The following is a 17,039-nucleotide window of genomic DNA, read 5'->3' as shown; positions in this document are numbered from 1 at the left end:
TTTGTGGCCACTGTAGTTAGCAACACAATTACTAAATAATGTTGGGGTCCAAAATAGTTGGGGATTGCTGCCATCTAGTGGTTAATGTTAGGATGTGTTCAAAGTAAATTGACAAATTGAGCACCTTATATTTAAGCCTGAACTATTTTTTTACTCCAACTAACACTAAGATGGTTGTTGTTCTCTGTCTGGATTGCTTCTTATAGGGATCGGAACCAGAAAACTGTCATGGAACAATCTAAATAATCATGGTGCCACCCAGTGGTTGGTCAGGAAAACTGTGGAGAGCTATACAGAAGGGGCATCATTCAACAGATTTTAGACGTAAATAAAAAAATACTGTAAAGACAAGCAAAACTACAGCATTTTTTTTTATATAATTACATTTGCACTGCTTTATTGTACCATATTAACTGATCCCATCTGGACCAGAACATTGGAGATGGATGACAAAAGAGGGGTAGATTTAACAAACAGCATTGATTGTCATATGACCCATTACAACCTCTACATACAGGGTGCAGAGCGTTTGGCATTTACAGCATCTTTGATAAACAAGTCCCAGTCATACTGACATTAATGTACCATAGTTTGCACAAATCTCACTAGGTTCTCAGAAATCACAGATTTACTGGACCATGGTGGGAAGTGTGTTCTGAGGTTACTGTATTTACATTTACATTAAATAAGATTAAATAAGCTTACAAAAATAGATGCAGCCCAAACCTGATCACTGGACCTTTGGATTATGGCAGGGATGTTTGGAGTAGAGCAGTGTTTCCCAACCCTGTACCTTGAGGCCACCTCGTAGTACACATTTACTATTTTCTGTGTCCAAATTTCTGCACTTTCAGAGTAACTACTGCATTAGATCAAGAACGCACTTATTGACCATTATCAACCTCCTGAAACATGAGTGTGACAGATGTGTGCATTTCCCTTTTGATTTGTAACTAGAAGCAGCTAATAATCATGAAAAAAAATAATAATAATACATTCTAGAGTAAACAGTTTTGCTAAAAATGCATTTCACTATAAATCGCTCCAATTTTAAGAAAGCTATATTGGATGAAACTAGACACTAATCTTTTGACTCACACAGGTTTCAATGTAAAAACATAATTATGTTTCTTACCAGATGTAGTTTTTTGGCATTTCTCCCAAAGAAAACTGTGCTGTGATCAGCACCATGTTGTTTTGTCACATGACTGAATAGAAAGTTTAACCCTTACTGACAGTACAGAGTCTTCTGAACTGAGATCAGTCAAGTTTCAATGAATTTAAATTAATCCAAAACACAAATGTCCACGCATGTGTATGCAGGGTCGCACGAAGATAACGTAAGTTTAGTATGTATGTAGTATAAATGCATTTCGGGACATACTTCCCCCAGGAATGTGCATGATTTCATAACAAGGACCGCAAAATAATTTACTCTGGTTTTGTTAAATGAGTACAATGTAACCATGAGGATCAACTTTCTTGGTATATGCAGCACTTGGACTTGGACGTATTTTGAATCTGACAGCTCCTTAGATCCCATGTCCTTATGGGATAGTACAGTGTCCAGTGGATGCCCACTTCAGAATCTCAGCAGATGCAATAGATCATCTGGGTATTTCTCACCTACTGATTCTTTACACCTAATTTTACATGCTGCTTTCTACATACTATATAGTAGGGAAGTACAAATATTATATACAGACACGGGGATCCAAAACGCATACTGATGGTGGAGGGGGAAGGGGGGCACTGGAGAAGAGGATTTTTGGCAAGACTAATGATTATGGTGCAAACATGGTAGAGATGGTTGCCCTTTCGTGCTGGACAAAAACCAAATCTTCAGCACAAATATTAATCATAAGGAGAAATCATTGTGTTTCTTTCAGATCAGTTAAAAAACAAACTCCAGAATTTACAAGACTTCCACAGGCTTGCTCCAACTCTTCCATTCCTCCCGGGAATGAGTAAAGGTGAAACGGAGCGCTCCCAAATAGACCTCAGGACTTCTCTGAGGCCAGGGCACAGTCAAAGGAGGTGGACAATACTTTGCAGATGGCCTGGGCTTGCTCCTGAATACCAAAAATTGAGTGTTAAATCTACATATATCATATCTACATAGGCAGACAGAGCCTTATATATATATATATATATATGTTAATTCAATGTTTCTCCAACCATTTTTCTGCCATGACACACTTTTATGACTAAAACATTAGACAGCACACCACTATTCCACATAAGCTAACAATCATCAATGTATTTCCTTTTCAAGAACTTGTCTAAGTTTTCTGTCCATCTTAGTAGCGTTTACTTGTATTACTTGCAATGTAAATAAAAAAGTAATATATAAATCATAGTCTAACGCAAGCATTGTATATCTCATCGTCCGTCATATTGACAGACAGGGTCGTAAAAAAAACCTGTCATAATCTATTATTACCCGTCATTTTAATTTTCACATTTTAAATGATAAGGCATTTAATAGCTTTTATTTTCATTCACATTTTTAATCACAAATTTACAGGACGAGTATACAGCAGATTATGCATTTATTTATTTATGAAGAGAACAGATGAACAACAGAGACACGAAGCAGACGAATGTTTTTTCCCCCGCAGTTACAGAGGCGGCCATTAAAACACGACATATGAACAACGCAAAATAATAAAAAAGAAACAAATGCGATTAAAATATGAACAAAACGCGTAAAAAATTAACTGAACAGAACTCAATCGACAACTCAAACCTTCCTCCTGGTCCGCATCGACTTAAACGGTGTGCATAATTAAAATAAATTATGAGACATTCGATGTCTCTTCACAAATTTGGACAGTTTTTAAATATATCTTATTGCTTGGTACTCTCAAAGACATTATTGGTGAAGCAAAATAGTGTATATTAAAAACACTTTGATGTAAAGTGGCGTCACTTCATTGACTTGAATGTATTCTGCAGCGCTGACGTGAGTCACATAAAGACCCTTAAGACGTATAAACATCAGACACATTTGCACATTAATCATTGCTCTTCACAATCACAAAAGTGGATTTGGATCCCTGAATTTTCTTTTTTTTCATGCATATTTATTTATTTTGTAGAATTTGATCATTATCAAGAGCACACCTGACAATCTTTCAGGGCACACTAGTGTGCCACGTCACAGTGATTAGGAAACACAGAGTTAATTAACTGTTCTTATAGAGCTGTGTATATACACAAGACCAGTCCTAAATTATACTTTATATGAAGATTCTTGAAGATGAAGTTTGCTGGATCATGTACTATTGCAAATACAGATGCAGCAAATGAAATGTGAATTGATATAGTGGCAAGAGAAAGTATGTGAACCCTTTGGAAATAGCATTAATTGGTCATAAATTGTGATCTTATCTTCAAAGTCACAAGTATAGACAAACACAAAAGGACCTCATTCATGAAACCTTCGTAAATTCGGAGTCATTTGAGTGTAAAATGGACCTTCCTGAAAAATGTCCCCCGGATTAACAAATGCTTTGTACTCCCCAAGATTTGTTAGTTAAATGTGAGTATGTTCGTGAATTCCAAACATTCGTAAAGAGGTGTGTGCACATTCATTCACAATTATCATAATCCACGCCCATGAAAACACCAAATAAGGAAGAAACCAGGCTCAATAGAAAATGCTTTTAACATCTATGCGGAACTGTATTTTAAATAGTTTATGAATTAAGTGCATTCACATCGTAATTCTTTTATTTAGCAAGTAAACTAACGCCTCAAAGAAAGTGAGTAACTGCCATTGCATGTTTTTGCTGTCATAAGGCGCTCTTTTGCGAATCAAAAGTTTCAATAAGTCAATAAAAATGGTTTGACGTGTAAAAAAAATTCAGTTCATGCCGGGAGGAGGATGTCCACCACAATTAATCTTCTCTGTTTCTGTTCACAGCACATCGCCAGCATCATTTGTGAAACTTCTCGGGTAAATCATGATGGTATTTAACTAGAAGAATCTTTGGAGAAATTAATAGAATGCCTGAAAATATCAGATATTTCAGATTTGCAAGCTATAAGACAATGTTTTCCATTTTTTCCTGTTACATTGTTTTCGCACCCGTGTTTATTTATGGATTTATCAGCATTAGCATTTACCATACGTTAGAAACTGAATGCTGTTTACCAATGCCAATTCAGAATTATGAAACCTAAATTATAGAGCTCATATCAAAAAATAAAAAAATTATAAATAAAAAGTCATACCAGTCACGTTCGAGGGCATTCATCGTTTCGAGTAAAATCAAGCACTTCAGCTGGAAAAAATGTATTCAAGTACTAAAGAAACGTTTCTAAATAAGTATAGACAATGGTTTAAAAAGAAAGCAAGGTCTTTTTTTACTAATTTATGTTAATTAGGTTAATTTTACTTATTACTTATGTAATTTCACTTCAATCAAAACATAGTCATGACAGTTTGCCTGAAAGAACACAAAACCTTCAGATGTCTTTCACATGTTTTGCACGTGGTCGGGAGCAGGTGTAAATTACATTCATACCAACTAACATTTTGAAAATAAGAAAACTTAAATGAATCAGAGAATTTTCATCAGAACGGCTTTACGAACGATTTACTCAAAAAATATTAATTCTGCTCGTGATTCAAGAATGAGGCTCAATGTGCTTAAGCTAACAACACAGGCAATTATAATCTTTCATGTCTTCATTAAACACGTCACATTAAACTTTCACGGTGCTGTGGAAAAAGTAAGTGAACCCTTGGATTTATAAACTATTCTATCCTTATTTGTCAGCAATAACCTCAACCAAGAACTTTCAGTGGGAACTCATTTTTCCCTCTATAATGGCAAACAGTCTAGGCCTCAAAGCAGCTCCAAAACATGATGATCCCTCCACCGCACTTCACCATTGGGATGATGTTTTCATTTTTTTATGCCACTTTTTCCATCCTGCACTGTGAATGTTTACATGGCTTGTTCAATAATAACATGAAAGTGTATCATTGGCTTAGTTGAAGATCAAATCAAATATTGACCAATTTGTGCAGAAATCCAGGTAAATGTAAAGGGTTTTCCTGTAACTGTAAATGACAACAATTTGACACCATTCAAAGCTCTTACCGCACTGCTGCACTGATAAACCCAGATGCTGCACTCCTGCTGCTTGGCATCAGTGGTTTTCAGTGCTAGCAGGTTCTTCCCTGCACCCAGACCATCATCATAGCAAAGCATCCGCACTATCAGGTAGAGCGGGTGACGGTGAAGCACACCCTGGGAAGAGAAAAGGGTTCTATGTTATATATTGTGGGAAAGAATCTAGAGCAGCATTAAATTGTACATCTTGTGGCGGGGAAGCATCTGGATGTAAAATATGTGCCTGATTATCAATACAAATGGTGAAAACAAAAACCCATAGACTTGCATTGAAGGAGGGGACACAACCATATCTACAGCCAGAATATCTTGGAAGCAATCACCCAGAACACAGCATTGTGGCTGGTGATTTATGTAAGGGCAAACACGCAAAGTCCGCATTAGATCAGAATCATGGAGGTTTTTTTAACATGTTTTGACATTGCTGGTAAAAAGTGAAATGCAGGCATCGTGACCACAGTCAATATAACTTGACAATATGAAATGTGAATAAGGCACAGAACTCACACATTGGTCCAATGGTGCAACTTTTACGCCATACTTGGACACTCCCAGAATCATCTCCTCATCTCCTGGCACAAATGGAAGTTTTCCATCTTGCTTTAAAAGGAATACACGAGATGTTGAAATGTTTAACTGTCACAAAACTATCACAGTAGGTTGCCAGGGGTAACCATCAAAAAAACTTTTTAGCGATCAATATACAAAAATAAATGACCAATCAGAAGTATTCCAGAAAACTGCAATAAAGCATTTAATATTCTTACCTGAGCTGCATCAATGTAGTTGATGAAGTCTAGAGGCTCCTGGAGGGTTTTGCTCATTTCAAAATGCAGCTTCTCAATGACTCCCACATATTTTACCCTGAACTCAGCACAGGTCTCAGACACAGCATTACCTGCAGGGTCAACAAGGTCAGAAATTCTAAGCAGGGCAACAGAGTAAGTGTAAACATTTGTTTTTTCCTAAAGGTGAGAGTGGACGAAGTCTAACCTGAGCTCTTGGTGGAGTCAGTGTCAAGGCTGGCAACTGTGCTTGACCTAGACAGGCCTACCAAACTGGAATCTACAGACTGGATAAGTGGAATACAAAGCTCAGGATGGGAATTGGTAACTGGGATTGAGCCATACTTTGTTCTATTTAGTATGTGAGATAAGGATTATTACTGGATTCTGAATCATAGTATGATGAAAAATTCTATGTAAGGCACATGGATGGCATGTAATGAAAAAATTACCATACAAGCTTTAATTCGTATTTAAGGGTTGAAGCACAAAGTGCAGAAACCCTATTGTAACTGTCAGGATTATTATTTATCTGCCCTAGAACTGATTGTGCATACCAAACTGTAAAGCAGAGGTGGGGAACGTCAGACCACAGGGCCGTATAAGGCCCGTGAGACCATTTTACCCAGCCCACTAGGCCATTTGAGAAATTATTTGAAAAGCAAAAAATGGCCTCGATTCAATTAACCTAAATTTTTTTTTTCAAATAATGTTTACAAATAATTTTCAATGATAACACAAAATATTGTATAATAGACAGATCTTTTAGTGTTTTTGGTGGGCGAGCCGAGCACGTAACGGAATGCGTACATTAATTTCAACCCACAATCAGAAATTGCAAGTAATTGTATGGCCCGCAAATAATTTCATAAATACTCAAATGGCCCTTAATGGAAAAAAAGGTTCCTCACCCCTGCTTAAGAGACTTGAAACTTTGGGGAGTTGTAGTACGTACTCCAGCTTTCTAGCCATAAGCATGAACTTGACCTAATCGGCAAATTGGGGGTGCTATAGTGGAAAAAACCTGCATATTTTTGGCCATAACGATTATAATCGTTAAGGCCTAGAAATCAAATTCTTCCTGTGATTCCTTGAGGTCATGACGAATCTTAATGCACCTGTCAAATTTTAGCTCTACCCACTAGATTTTCTGCCATTTTCAAAAACTACTTTTTCAAACTAGTCCTAGGCTGTCCGCCCGATCAGAACCAATCCAGTGCAGAAAGATTCTCTGGAGCCCCAGTATGAATAATTATCAAACTATTGATTAATCATTACAACGTTATGACAAAAAGCATGAAGTGGGTGGTGCCACATTTGCTTAAGTGTCTCAAATTATGTGAAAATATCTCATTCCGTTCAAGAGTTATGTAGCAGGTCAATCTGAGAACAGACGAAAAAAAAAAACGAAAAACACCTCGGCCCCTTAATGGCATTATCCAAAGATAAACATAAAAACGGCTCTAACTATGGAACCGTTGGTCCGATCGACTTGAAATTTTACATGCAGTGTCTTTGTAAATTGTGTAATAAATATATTTAAGGAAAGTCACATAGTTTGAAAAAAATAACCACAAGGGCTCGGTATTAGTACATATTTCCCGATTCGATTCTGAATCACAAGCTCTCTATTCAAATCTGAATTCGATATCAATTCATATGGGTATATTTCAGTTATAATGTCCCTTTTGCTTCCAAATGAAATACCTTATAACTAGGTACAATCTGAATAGGTACAATCTGAATATTAATTTGACTAATTATATTTTATTAGTTTATCATTTGTCACATTTGATCTTTTTTAAAATAAACAAAATTAAATTTCAAAATATATGATATTATATTGCATATATTATATTTTGCAACTTTTGTATTGTTTACATTGATCTGTTGAACATGTGCTAAAAACAGGTACTGTCCCGCATTTCTGTAAAGAGTGTCCATAACATAGGCGGAAACTTTGCCTCAAGAACCATTGGTGTGAAAAACGACTTGTCGAACTAGTCCTAAGCCGTTCGCACGATCAGAACCAAACAAGTAATGAAAGATTCTCTGGAGTCCCAATATCAATAATTATATATATAAAAAGTTTGAACTTTAGATTAATCGTCACAATGGTACGCCAAAATGTACAATGTGGGCGTGGTCAATTTTACTTAAATGGTTATAACTCTTGAACAAAATTAGATATTATTACCAAAGTTTGGAAACTTATGTAGAAGGTCAACATGAGGACATATGGAAAAAAACTGCACACCTCTGCCTCTTAGTGGCGCTATAAGAATCAGGAATGTAAAAAATGCCATATCTCTGTTACCTAACCTAATGTTTCTGAAAATTAAGGCAATTTATCATTATTTTAAGTAATAACAGACTGTCTAATTAATACTTAATGTTGCATATGCACTAAAAGGCCCTTAAACGTTTGACCCTTTGAAACGTTTGAACCTTGTCAACTGCTGTTTGCAGCTAAATGTTCTTTTCGTACTTAGTAGAAATAAGCTTATTTGGATTCAGATAAAATGTTAACATGCTTATAATGCTGCATAGTTGATGTGGTGGAAAACTCACCTTGCTTTTAGTGCTGATCTCACTGCTCTGGGAGCTGCTGCTGTGGGGCTTCTTGACCTTTTTAAACATCCTTCCCCATGACGCCAGTGCTGCAGTTCTCCAGCTGACCAGCAGATGGCAACATAGTCTAATGAGATTTACCACATTAGTACCATAAATATCACATCCATAAAGCTAAGAATGTGTGTCATCTGTGCTGTCAATAGTTCTGTAAAATCAGATTTCAATCAAAGGCCCAAAACATAACACGATTCTTAAAATTTTTTCAAAAGGTAAAAATGGGTTGTGAGGCCTGGGTAGATAAGCGAGTACTGACACTGACTATCACACCAGGAGTTACGAGTACGAATCCAGGGTATGCTGTGTGACTCCAGCCAGGTCTCCAAGCAACTAAATTGGCCCGGTTGCTAAGGAGTGTAGAGTCACATGGGGTAACCTCGTGGTTGTGATTAACTGGTTCTCGCTCTCAATGGGGTGCCTGGTAATTTGTGTGTGGATTGCAGAGAGTAGCATGAGCCTCCACATGCTGTGAGTCTCCGTGGTGTCATGCACGACGAGCCACGTGATAAGATGAGCAGATTGGTGGTCTCAGAAGCGGAGGCAACTGAGACTTGTCCTCCACCACCCGAATTGAGCTGAGTAACCGCGCCACCACGAGGACAGTTGTGGGAATTGGGCATTCCAAATTGGGGAGAAAATGGGATAAGAAAAACGGGTTGTAAAAGTATAAACATTAAAACTGGTTCTAAACTGTGAATATGCGCACCTTATAACGACGTGGTAAAAATGCCCTATTAATAAATAACTCAAGTAAAATATTGTATTTCATAACCAGCCACTGATTCTAGACCTTCATAGCAGAGGTAAACAAACACTGAGGTGTTGTCCCATGCACATGCAAGGTCTCTGTTGTAATCCATTTCTACCCTTAAACACAACATGTGTCGGACAGTGTTGATTTTATAAGGGTCAAAGACCACATTGACATGTTCTCGGGGCTAAAACAAAAAAGCTCTCCGTGTGCCCACGCCACTATAAAACACGGATGCCAAACTTTGAGCAACTCACTAGTCTAATCCTAACTTTGAGCAACTTTCGTGGAATCAACAGAGAGCCGCTCCGCTCGTGCGCTTTGACAACAACAGGGCACGAGTTGGCATTGTTCATGAAAACAACGAAGAAGGTAACGGAAACCCGTTGCTAGGATAAACACTCGCCCGCAGCATCTCATGTCTAGCTTAACTAACTTCATGCGCAAAGCAAAGGGCTGTTATTTGGTAGATTGCTTTAAATTAAATGGCGAGTTCGAGACTAGTGAGTTGGTAATCAAGCACACAGGGCATACCTCTATTTTGAAGCCAGTATGCACAGTGTAGGGCTGTAATAATAATAATTATTATGTAGTTTAATCAAAGTGGCGGTCCGCAGTACTCTCTGTTTTGGCGAGACTTGCGTTGATGCTTCACTTCCTATGCGGCTCCACCCAGCACCTCTTAAAGGGGACGCAACATATATAAAAACTTAAATTTGCTTGCAAAAAGCTGAACTTTTTAATGATTAAATATTAATAGCAGAGTACAATTATTATTATAAAATTATGTACACACATAAAATGAAGGCTCTAATCATATCACGCCATAGAGAAAAGGCTGCTTTGTTCTATATACGAAATCTTAGAATCTTTACCACATTTCACCCCACTAGCTATGGCCCTGGTGCTGAGGTGCATGCTGAGGTGCATGACCAGACGAATATTGCAATGTAATCTCGATAATCCTCTGTACTTGGACTGCAAATGGCGCAGCTCTACAATGGCATTGATAATTATGCGAACTTCTGTTTTTGCGTGATGCTACATCTACGTAACTTGAACATTTAAGAAGTTGGTGCACCATTAATATGAATATTAATGAGTGCACCTTTAAATTTTAGTTACAAACCGTTTGGAACAACCCTTTGAGTGGCGTCCCCTTCCCACGGTGCAAGTCACAGTTGCAAACATATTCCCTAATGAGGCCTCTGGCAGGTGTGGTTTCCAGCCAAAGTCTCTCTAGCAAGTCAGTCCACTGTCGGCCATTTTTGGAACACTCTCGGAAAGCCATTTCTATTTCCAGGGGTTTCAGTACAGCGTAAAAATGTGACGTGGTAGTGTAGGCGTTCTCCTAATTCAAAATTTGCATAGTTCATATGCACTTATATTGCAAACGGTAACAAAAATTATTTATCGTTACTCGTTCTTTACATTAAAATGCTACCGCATCTTTTACAAAATCATCTGCCTCTGTATCATAGTAAAACAACAAAAACATTTACCGATTTCCCTATTTTGTCTTAGATTCTCCACGGCTGTTCCATCAGTTTGCTGTCGCTGTTATGAAAAGCCTGCGATGAAAATATGAAACGCCCGCGGAAAGAAGGCACTATAATGCACATGTGCGCTGACCTGAAATTTGTTTTATGTCATGGCCACGCCCCTTGTGCGTCGCTGTACTGAAACCCCTGTACTTTAGTGAATGCCCCTATGTACTTGAATGGGGAAAGAACGACATCTTCGAAACGGCTGAAAAAAATCGGTTCAAGAATACGATCTAAGAACATATTTAAAATTAGCATTCACATCTGACAACACTGGTATCATAAATTGTGCTTCTTTACCTCAGATTACGCAAAAAAAAAAATAAATAAATAAAAAAAAAAAACATTCTAAGATTGATTGGCTCTTTTACCTTTAATGCGGGATTTCCTTTCGACATTCGCTTACTGTTCTAATTTCTCCCATTCATTTTAATAGAAGTGGCTTGTCTCTGCTAAATAGTATCGGTTTCCAGCTCATTGAAAAGTCCTGCTCCGTAATGACCTTGTAGCTTTGCTATAATATTGTGTTAGGGGTGCTACTGGTGTATTTTATGTGTCTGCTGTTTGATTGTTTATTTGAGATTTATGATAGGCCTATGTGATTTTTTTTTTAATTTACATATATATATATATATATCCACGTTATTTACTTTTTATAACATGTTATGGTGTTGTTGTTTGATACAGTGTGTAACAAACTTCAGACTATAAAAGTTTCAGTCGTTGCAGGGATAAACTACAAATTATTATGGCGGCCAGATTGACAGTTGTCATTGAGCATTCTGGGAATTGTAGTTAATTCATCTTAATCCCTGTCCAAAACCCCAGAAGAGAATCCGCCATGGGTTTCCTCGAGATTTTCCTATGGGTTTTTGAACTTATGAACAAATTAAGGTCTGTGGTAAACATTACTTTACCATACGTAGATGTTTTGTTCTGCAACATAAAGTAGGCTTACACACTTTCATATCTCAAACGTGAATTTTAAAGCTGTATTGAATTACATATAAATGAGAAGGGGGGATACAGCGGCTTCAAAATTCACGTTTGAGGTATGAGACTGTGTAATTTATATTGTAGAACAAAACGTCCACGTATCGTACATAACCCCATTATTAAAAACCCATAGAGACAGAGCGCAACGCGTCATGATCTGAAGACCACACCCACCGTCTCCATTGACTGCATTGCGAGAGGCTGCCTCCTTGTCATTTATGGCATATAACAAAAGACAGAAAAATGCCTAAACGCTTCTGTGTGACAAGGTGTACAGCAAACAATAAAAAAAAACAAAAAAACAAAACATAAATAAATGTTTATAAGCTTCCGAACCGTAAAAGCCAGCCTTTAAGGAGACAAAAGTGGATACAGGCAATAAGACGTGAAGCATCAGCAGGAAGAGTGGGTAAATTGTGGGATCCTGACACTCAGTATGTCTACGTGTGCAGTAAACATTTTGTCACTGGTAAATCAAATGTCAGTTTTATATATTATATTTATGTAAGCTAAACTGTAGCGTTCCAGTGGGCGTAGTTCTGAGTAGTTCGAGAACTAGTTGCGCTCTGTCTCAATTGATCCACTTTTATGTCCTGAAACAAACCGTTTTTTGGGGTCGACAGCTTCTAAAAATTTATTTCTGGGTTATTTAGCTTGTTTACTGTACACCTTGTCACACAGCAGCTTTTAGACATTGTTTTGTTTTTTGTTATAAGTCATAAATGACAAGGAGGCAGCCTCTCGCAAGAGACGGTTGGATTGATTCCCCCCCGGTGGGCGTGGCCTAAATACGCTCTGAAAATCACGAGGGAACACATGGAGAATTTGACTTCCGGGTTCGCCTATAAATTCACGTCACGGCTGAACAGCTCTATACTTTATAAAACAGAAATCAATTTATGACCCGATTAATTTATTGTCCTAATCTTTTATTCGAACCCATTAGAATATATTGACCTGCCGTCGAGCCGTTAAGGAAGGAAATCACATGTAACTTCCTTCTAGACTTGAAGGTCGATTTTTAAAGAGTCTTGTATTGGAGTCACTATGTCGAAACTGAAGAGCATTATATGGCCCCAAATCATTCTTTTCGGCGACTCTATTACACAAGTAAGTTATCTTGGGTTCTCTGCAGTTTAAGTTTTGAGACTTGCACTGACATGCACTGTTTTTGTTTCAGTTTTCGTTTCAAGCTAATGGATGGGGGTCTGAAATTGCTCACAAACTCGCAAGGTGGGCGGTACAGCGCATATGATATATTGCACTTATGTATTATTGCATCCATTCCGCTGCAACTTAATTTGCCATTCCTTTCATTTATTAGAAAATGCGACGTGGTAAACAGGGGGTTGTCAGGTTACAACACAAGGTGGGCTAAGATTGTGCTTCCTCGCATCGTGTCCACTTCTGAAGCCCCTATCGCGGCTGTGACAGTCTTCTTCGGAGCCAACGACTGTGCATTGCAAGGTAAAGAGCATTTCCACGTTTGTGCTTCAGCTCTAAACACCAGTTAGGTGTCCTTGAGAGACTTATGCTTTCTTTTCAGACAAGAACCCCCAGCAGCACGTGCCTTGTCAGGAGTACTCAGAGAATTTAAAAGACATAGTCACACAACTGGTGTCTGCAGGAGTGTCCAAAGACAAGATCATCTTCATCACACCACCACCACTTCAGGAAGCTGCCTGGGAAAAAGAGTGCTTGCTGAAAGGTGATGCACTGGCCGCCGTGTCTCAAAATGTATTGTTCAGAATGGAGCATACTTAAAACAAGAGCATACTTACTGTACTGCCTAAAAATGTCTTAAAGGGGTAATGACATGCCGTTATTATTATTTAATACGTTCCTTAAGGTTCACATATAAGCAAAGTGTGTGTGTATATACACTCACCTAAAGGATTATTAGGAACACCTGTTCAATTTCTCATGAATGCAATTATCTAATCAACCAATCACATGGCAGTTGCTTCAATGCATTTAGGGGTGTGGTCCTGGTCAAGACAGTCTCCTGAACTCCAAACTGAATGTCAGAATGGGAAAGAAAGGTGATTTAAGCAATTGAGCGTGGCATGGTTGTTGGTGCCAGACGGGCCGGTCTGAGTATTTCACAATCTGCTCAGTTACTGGGATTTTCACACACAACCATTTCTAGGGTTTACAAAGAATGGTGTGAAAAGGGAAAAACATCCAGTATGCGGCAGTCCTGTTGGCGAAAATGCCTTGTTGATGCTAGAGGTCAGAGGAGAATGGGCCGACTGATTCAAGCTGATAGAAGAGCAAATTTGCCTGAAATAACCACTCGTTACAACCGAGGTATGCAGCAAATCATTTGTGAAGCCACAACACGCACAACCTTGAGACGGATGGGCTACAACAGCAGAAGACCCCACCGGGTACCACTCATCTCCACTACAAATAGGAATAAGAGGCTACAATTTGCAAGAGCTCACCAAAATTGGACAGTTGAAGACTGGAAAAATGTTGCCTGGTCTGATGAGTCTCGATTTCTGTTGAGACATTCAGATGGTAGAGTCAGAATTTGGCGTAAACAGAATGAGAACATGGATCCATCATGCCTTGTTACCACTGTGCAGGCTGGTGGTGGTGGTGTAATGGTGTGGGGGATGTTTTCTTGGCACACTTTAGGCCCCTTAGTGCCAATTGGGCATCGTTTAAATGCCACGGCCTACCTGAGCATTGTTTCTGACCAGGTCCATCCCTTTATGGCCACCATGTACCCATCCTCTGATGGCTACTTCCAGCAGGATAATGCACCATGTCACAAAGCTCGAATCATTTCAAATCGGTTTCTTGAACATGACAATGAGTTCACTGTACTAAAATGGCCCCCACAGTCACCAGATCTCAACCCAATAGAGCATCTTTGGGATGTGGTGGAACAGGAGCTTCGTGCCCTGGATGTGCATCCCACAAATCTCCATCAACTGCAAGATGCTATCCTATCAATATGGGCCAACATTTCTAAAGAATGCTTTCAGCACCTTGTTGAATCAATGCCACGTAGAATTAAGGCAGTTCTGAAGGCTGAAAGGGGTCAAACACAGTATTAGTATGGTGTTCCTAATAATCCTTTAGGTGTGTGTGTGTGTGTGTGTATATATATATATATATATATATATATATATATATATATATACTATACACACACACACATACACACATATACAAAACAAAATTTCCTCTCTCACTCTGACCCTCTGTCAGAAACGCTGGGTTTTGGTGCTGCTTATCCTTTGACTTGACAGTAAACACCAGCTGTTATGATTGGCTCTCTGCTCTTGACTGACCTGCTCTCTCTACTTGACATCTCACTGCTACTAGATGGTAGTTATGTCTGTTTCATGAACAAATCATTCTTTTGAACTGGTTATTTTTAGTGAACTGGATGATCTAGTTCACTAAATCAGACTGAATCGTCTGAAACAGTTTGCGGCTCGAGTCAACACTTATTAGTGTTTAAGTTACTCAATCAAAACTCACTTTCGAACGTTCCTGACAGTCACTCCCACTCGAAATGAGCCAATATCCTGGAGTATATAATCCTATGATGTCGGTTTTTGCCAACTCTTATTATTATTATCAGCGCTCCAGTTACTCCAACTGTACACTGAACTGAGAACAGAATCTCGAGTTGCTGCCTGAAACGGAGCATGCGCGTACCGAGAGCTGGCGTGTGTGGGCACGAAATGAATGTACAGAGCAGCATATAAGGATAACAACACATAAAACATTATGGGAAATACGCTTGCGTCATAATTGTCATAGGGTTATCGGCGATTATCTGGTCACAAATATTCACATCTACATTGACAGTCGCGAGTCTCTGACAGCCCTTGAGCCAGTACACACTGATCTGAGAACTGTCTCTTTCGGACGTGTATGAAGAACCGATGAGCTGTTGATAACGAGCGTTAGTTACGACTTCTGCATAACACTAAAATATTCCTTCTGGCTCATGAAATAGGAGATGACTGCCATTTGAAACATATACGGCTGCATATTGCATGCTGTTTCACATACTATTTTTAACAAATAGTTGGCAACATTCAGCGCAGGCTGAATATCAGTCTCTCTCGCTCTCTCACACACACACACATAGAATATGATTTTTGTGTTACAATTTCTCCAACTATTAGGTTCCGCTTTGAACCGATTGAACTCTGTGGCTGGTCAGTATGCACAGGCTTGTGTCCAGGCTGCAGGACAGTGTGGTGTGGATGTTCTGGATCTCTGGACACTTATGCAAAGAGATGGACAGGTAACACACATTCACTCAAAACACATAAATTATACATTACAATATATCTGGTAAGGCCTGTGTTTGTAGTTATAGAAGTCAGTTTGAACATCTTAACATCAGGTATAAAACTTGGAACTACAATATGAACAAATGCATTTTACCCTCAGGATTCATCAGTGTATCTTTTAGACGGACTGCATCTCTCTGAAAAAGGCAACCAGTTTCTGGCAGAGCACTTATGGATGCAACTTGAGAGTCGAGTGACAGATCTGCCCTTTATTCTGCCCTACTGGGGGGATGTGGACCCAAAAAGTCCTGAGAGCAGCCTACTCTGTGATTAAACTCAGGGCAAATCACGCACAATGGATAAGAACACTATTAGGTCCCTCTTTGGTCCCACTTACCATCCAGATCAGGTTCTGGAAAGACCATCTGCGAGTCAGATTTCTTCTTGTTACTTGAGCTGAAACCAACTCTATTTGAAAACAGGAGGGAACTTGATGATTTGAGTTTCTGAGGCAATTTAAATGACAGATGTGAACAGCTTTAGCCACATATAATGTCTGATATTCACGTTGTGTCAAACGACAAACTTGTCTATCACTGAGGACACTCACTGTCAAGTTTAGCACGCATTTTTCAAGAAAAGTTCAAAGTTTTGGTGAGACCTATTTGGTTTTTAGGCTGCTAAAACACACCATCTGGCATACTGTATATTTGTCATCTTTTGGAAACACCAAATGTATTTCCATTCTGTGTAGGCCCAGAAAATGATCAATTATATTTTATGTGGAGGCAAACCCCAAGAATAAAGTGAAAATTTAATGTAACATATTACAAAGCATCTGAAACACACATTGACTGATGGCAGAATGACATCAACAATCAAATTAGATCATACCTCTGATCTGATATACAGGAATTTAA

General features: G+C 38.6%; 2 protein-coding genes across 3 annotated transcripts; one reads left to right on the top strand and one right to left on the bottom strand.

The window, feature by feature from the left end:
* Positions 1-393: 393 nt before the first annotated feature.
* Positions 394-15,566, bottom strand: itgb1bp1 (integrin beta 1 binding protein 1). Of its 2 annotated transcripts, none has more exons than XM_052145705.1 (7): positions 15,353-15,566; positions 8,504-8,630; positions 6,141-6,219; positions 5,915-6,045; positions 5,655-5,747; positions 5,115-5,264; positions 394-2,072 (listed from the first exon to the last, which is right to left on the bottom strand). In XM_052145705.1, the coding sequence occupies exons 2-7, from the start codon at positions 8,570-8,572 to the stop codon at positions 2,001-2,003; spliced, it is 594 nt and encodes a 197-aa protein (XP_052001665.1). In that variant the 5' UTR covers positions 8,573-8,630; positions 15,353-15,566; the 3' UTR covers positions 394-2,000. The 2 variants fall into 2 exon arrangements, with proteins under 2 accessions (XP_052001665.1, XP_052001664.1); XM_052145704.1 differs by lacking the exon at positions 15,353-15,566 and adding an exon at positions 9,849-9,963.
* iah1 (isoamyl acetate hydrolyzing esterase 1 (putative)) lies at positions 12,656-16,453 on the top strand. The gene is made up of 6 exons (XM_052145701.1): positions 12,656-12,964; positions 13,035-13,087; positions 13,179-13,321; positions 13,401-13,562; positions 16,009-16,130; positions 16,280-16,453. The coding sequence occupies exons 1-6, from the start codon at positions 12,902-12,904 to the stop codon at positions 16,451-16,453; spliced, it is 717 nt and encodes a 238-aa protein (XP_052001661.1). The 5' UTR covers positions 12,656-12,901.
* The last annotated feature ends 586 nt before the right edge of the window (positions 16,454-17,039 follow it).

The sequence above is a fragment of the Xyrauchen texanus genome, chromosome 16 (assembly GCF_025860055.1).
Source record: "Xyrauchen texanus isolate HMW12.3.18 chromosome 16, RBS_HiC_50CHRs, whole genome shotgun sequence".
NCBI lineage: Eukaryota > Metazoa > Chordata > Actinopteri > Cypriniformes > Catostomidae > Xyrauchen > Xyrauchen texanus.
Note: the sequence above shows the minus strand (reverse complement) of the source record. Positions and strands in the feature narration are given on the sequence as shown.